Source organism: Oncorhynchus tshawytscha, linkage group LG24 (assembly GCF_018296145.1).
Source record: "Oncorhynchus tshawytscha isolate Ot180627B linkage group LG24, Otsh_v2.0, whole genome shotgun sequence".
NCBI lineage: Eukaryota > Metazoa > Chordata > Actinopteri > Salmoniformes > Salmonidae > Oncorhynchus > Oncorhynchus tshawytscha.
The window spans coordinates 12,029,825-12,034,284 of NC_056452.1; the positions used below are offsets into that span (position 1 = coordinate 12,029,825).

Sequence of the window (4,460 nt, forward strand, 5' to 3'; positions counted from 1 at the left end):
TTTTTCGTATGCTGTCATAGGGCTTGAAAAGGCGCCTGCCTGCTCTACCTCAGTAGGTATTTGTGTAGCAGTGCTTCCAGTGAATGAATAGCACAGACCCAGACGACACTGGCCTGCGTGTAACCCGCCATGTCATCATCGGACACTGTTTCAAATGTCTTAATCATATGTTACTGTTGTGTTAAGACCTTGGATGCGAGAAATGAGCGTTTGCGTAAGAGATAGGATGGATACGCATGGCCTCTCCTCTCCGCTGGCTCAAAACAATGAATGCCAATTCTGTCGAGAAGTTTTAAGTATGTGTTGCGCATTACACAACATAGTAAATCACCCGTTTCTAAAATCACAGTGACAGCGTGGAGCGTCAGTAACGTCCCCCCACATCCCGATTCATTTCAGCTCGGACTTACTGTGCATTTAGCAACTCCATTCCACTCCACGACCATACACGCCCCCCTTGGACAGGCGCACACTTTATAAGCAACTTGCTTGACACTAATACATGTTGAAGAGATAGCCTTTATTGCTAAAACGTGTAACCATAACATTTACACTGATATGTTTACTTTTTATTTTATTTTTTTAGAAATATTCAAGTAGACATCTCCCATAATTTCTGGTATACTCTGCTATTTTCTTTCCTTATGTTCTATACTCACAATCGTTAAAATAATAAATAAAACATACATATTTGTTTATTTCTACAAAATACTATGTATTCCAACAGCTGAGTTCACGCCTTATATATATCTTTATCCTCAACTTTCAATTGAATTATTATTGATATTAATATCATACAAAAACTCTAGGCAGCATTGCAGTGAATTAACAGTCAGCATCAATGTTCAGTTGAAAAAAGTGAACTTCTTGGAGAAGTTGTATATGCATTCCATCTTAAATTTTTCATAAAAAATAAAAGCTCTTCTTTCTGAAGTGCTTGTGTTCCCCCAAAAACACGTTTCAGGGATGAAATAAAATATGGTCCTGTTCATTAAAAAAAAATAGCTGCATTTTTCTTAAATATATACAATGTTGGCATTTCAATTAAAATGCTATATAAAAAAATAGATTCGCTATGGTGCCCACCTCTGTCCAGAGTTTACAGTGCAATAGAAACCGTATATTTCCAGTCCACTTCCCCGACCCTACTACTTCCATTGAAACTCAGCAAGAGCACTTGCACTCCGAGATGATTGGGTATTGCACCGGTATCCACGTACAATATTTCTGTCTTAAAAACCCTTGACAATACCACCGGAGGAAAGTCTTGGTGATTGACTTGACAGGTTTGCAAAACATCCCCTCGGGGAAGGAACAAGAGCGCTCATTGAAGCAGTTTCCCTCCTTGATGTAGCGTGGCCAGAACCTCAAGCCCAAATCTTTCCAGGTATACACCACCGGACAGTGCGTATACGTCCACAGCCACTGCAGAAATTTCCTGCGGGCTTTCTTGCCCACTTTTACCCGCTTCCCGTAGGGGGTCTCCGAGAGATCCAGCTTTTTAACCTCGTTGGGCATGGGTCCTTGAAGTTTCATCTGGGTTTCTTGCACGGAGAGGTTCACCAGCATGGGCGAGCTGATTGACATGAAATTGGGATCAAAGTTGCTGCCGAGCTTTTTCCGCAGAGTCCTCTCGGCCAAGTCCTGTTCCCGGGGGTCGTATTCCGGGTCTGGGTCCTCCTTGAGGTCTGGCACCGGAAGGTGCTCGCTGGGCGAGGGGCGCAGGCGTAGATAATGTTGAGAAACTCCAAGGTGAATGGACACAAGTACATAAACGAGTAGCGTCTGTGAGAAGCCCATATTTAACTTTGCGTGATGGCTCCCAGGGTGTATTAAATATTTAGTTATTTTCACCGCTACTGTGCACTTTGAAATGAGTAGCCCGGGGGCTTCATAAATAGTCGAAGTAGAGGCACGAGCAAGACGATCCTTTTTAATAGACCACGTCGGGTTTGAATGACATGGAGTGGAGTTTCTTTTTAGGGAACCTTAGCAATCTGCTGATGCAATCTTGTAGAACGCGGAGTGCCTCTTCTCAACAACAACAAAAAGAAGAAAAAAAAGAACAAAGTTTAGGCTTAACCAAAAGGGCACAAAACAAAATGGAAAAACTCTATTCACCCACTCTCCCGTTTCACTCTTTTTCTCAAATTCACTTTGGGGTTCTTGTTGTTGTCATGGTTACGCCAGGGACACTCAAAGCCACGACAAATTGTCTAGACTGGATGACAGTGGCTGAGGCGAGAGTTGCGTGGAATAAAGTGTTTCTAAAGATCCGCGTTCTCCTCAGAGACAAAATAGATCCAGAACGCCCAGAGAGAGAGAAGGGCGCACAAAAGAGTACTTCACCAAGTTTTAAATGTCATGGGCCCGGCAACTAGGGCTGTCTTGGTCAATGTTATTTTTACAGACGACTTTTATAAACGTGGCTTCTTTCAACTTGCCCTGGCACGCTCAGGTTTGAGAGAGTCCAAACGCGAGTTTAGAATCCATGGGATGAGAGGTGTCGTGTGACTTTATTCAGTCCCCGTACGATATTCCAACGTTCTGTTGGGACCTCACTGAAATTGTCCACGTGTAGTCTGATGTCCTCTCTTTGGCAAAACGCACCACTGTAGTCTCTCTCCCACACCTATGCAAGCAGAACCATTTCCCGGTCCTGATGAAAAGGTCTATCCAAACCAAAATGTAGCTTTACCCCTACAAATACTCCTCCAGGACGCACAGTGGTTTTGCGCACAACAATTTAAAACGAAAACAACTTCACAACTTAATATAAACTTTCACGAATAAAATGCATATCAAACGCAAAAGCTAACATGCCAGTTTAAGTTCAGTTCAGTTTGATTTCCCTTTTCGCCTCAATGACATTGATGATTTCGCTATTGATATCAAAAAGAGCTACAAGTCCCACCGCGGTTGCAATGGTCGAATCTGCCCAAGTTCTGCAGTCTTTTGCCCGGTCAGTGTTTGCAGTAATTCCTGGGGGAGAATCTTTACTCCTTTGATAGCTGCTACAGTAGCGCCTACTTACTTGCTCCTACTTTAGGAGGTCTGAGACTTGGCGCTGAGCGTCTCTTTGCTTAGACACACTGTGTATGAGTGTGTCTGTTGCGAGCGGTGCTCAAACCCAAGTTAAATATCCCCCTCCGACGGTACAAAGTGTCAGCGGGTCCTGCCCACCACTGCCACTTTCACTATGATTGACAGCACCCCTCGGCCCCCTCCCCTCACAGAATGTGGAAAATATCGGCCACAATCACACTATCCACATGGTCCTAAAGAAACCGATTTGTCAATGACAGAGACATTATATCCTAAACTGTGATGTAGCCACATCGTTTGCTTTCTCCCCAAAATAAAATAGTCATAATATAGCACTATAGATACAGTAGCAATGCTCTCATTACCTTGCAATCTGCCTGGCTCTCCTCATATTTCGTAACTTGTGCGCAATTATTATCTTACTGCAACGCGCTCGAGGTAACAATACGCTGTCAATATTTAATTGTGGTAGCTAGTTTCCCAGTTTATAACATTCCCATGAGAATGGTGGGAAACGTTTAGTAGCGTGTCCGAGGGGTTGTAACGGAAAACGAGCATCACATTCCACCTTTGTTCACGAGGACCTCTGTCCGCACACAGGAATTCGCTGTTTGAACTTTGGGGTCACAAAATAAGCGCGCAATTAAAGCTATAAATGGTCATGGATAGCCTTACTAAACGTTACCTTTCCCATGCTGACTAACCGCACTGATGAGAGGATCATGTTTGAGCCCCAAAGGTTGTTTTCAGTTGAATATATGGAGCTGTCAATAATGCAACTGATATGGAGAAAATTATTTAATGGGTAGGCCTAATTATGCATAATCAGGCTTCTATAAACGAATGCTGATGCAACTGACAGTAACTTACTATCAACACAGTCTCTTGTCATTAACAGCCAATTAGAAGTTTTTAGACACATTTTATGCTTGGTCAATCAAATGTTCCATATTTTGGAGTAGTGTTCAGGACTTGACCTCTTTGACGCATATAGTCGTAATACATACATTTGGTTGAGGCTATTTGATCAATTTATTAGTTGTCGAATCTATTACAATTTCCATCATTTGACTGTTGTAACTATGCTCTGTACACAGTACGGTGTAAGAGACGGACTGATGTGTGTGGTTGTGATAGGGTACTTGCTCTTATAGTGGTCACTAGGGGGCGTTGATCCAGCGTGCAGGAATCCCAGGACAGTTTGCCTCATCATTCTTATCAATGGGGAGAGAGTGTGCGTTCATGTTCACTCCATTACAACGTGACAACAAGTCGTTGTTTCCTAACTTACCGTCTCCGTATCACCTTCTCCACTTATAGACAATTGGTTAGAGAATTTGATTTATAGGATACTTTGATTCACGTTTTTTTTGCCAATTAACCCAAATGATCTTATCAATGATACTGTGTGTGTG

General features: G+C 42.7%; 1 protein-coding gene across 1 annotated transcript; it reads right to left on the bottom strand.

Annotated features, from left to right (window-relative positions):
* Nucleotides 1-501: 501 nt before the first annotated feature.
* Nucleotides 502-3,149, bottom strand: nog2 (noggin 2). The gene has a single exon (XM_024386880.2). The coding sequence runs from the start codon at nucleotides 1,798-1,800 to the stop codon at nucleotides 1,165-1,167; it is 636 nt and encodes a 211-aa protein (XP_024242648.1). The 5' UTR covers nucleotides 1,801-3,149; the 3' UTR covers nucleotides 502-1,164.
* Nucleotides 3,150-4,460: the final 1,311 nt, after the last annotated feature.

What these genes read in the sequence shown, in the direction of transcription:
- nog2 (XM_024386880.2), bottom strand. Translation starts at nt 1,800, where the DNA reads ATGGGCTTCTCACAGACGCTACTCGTTTATGTACTTGTGTCCATTCAC.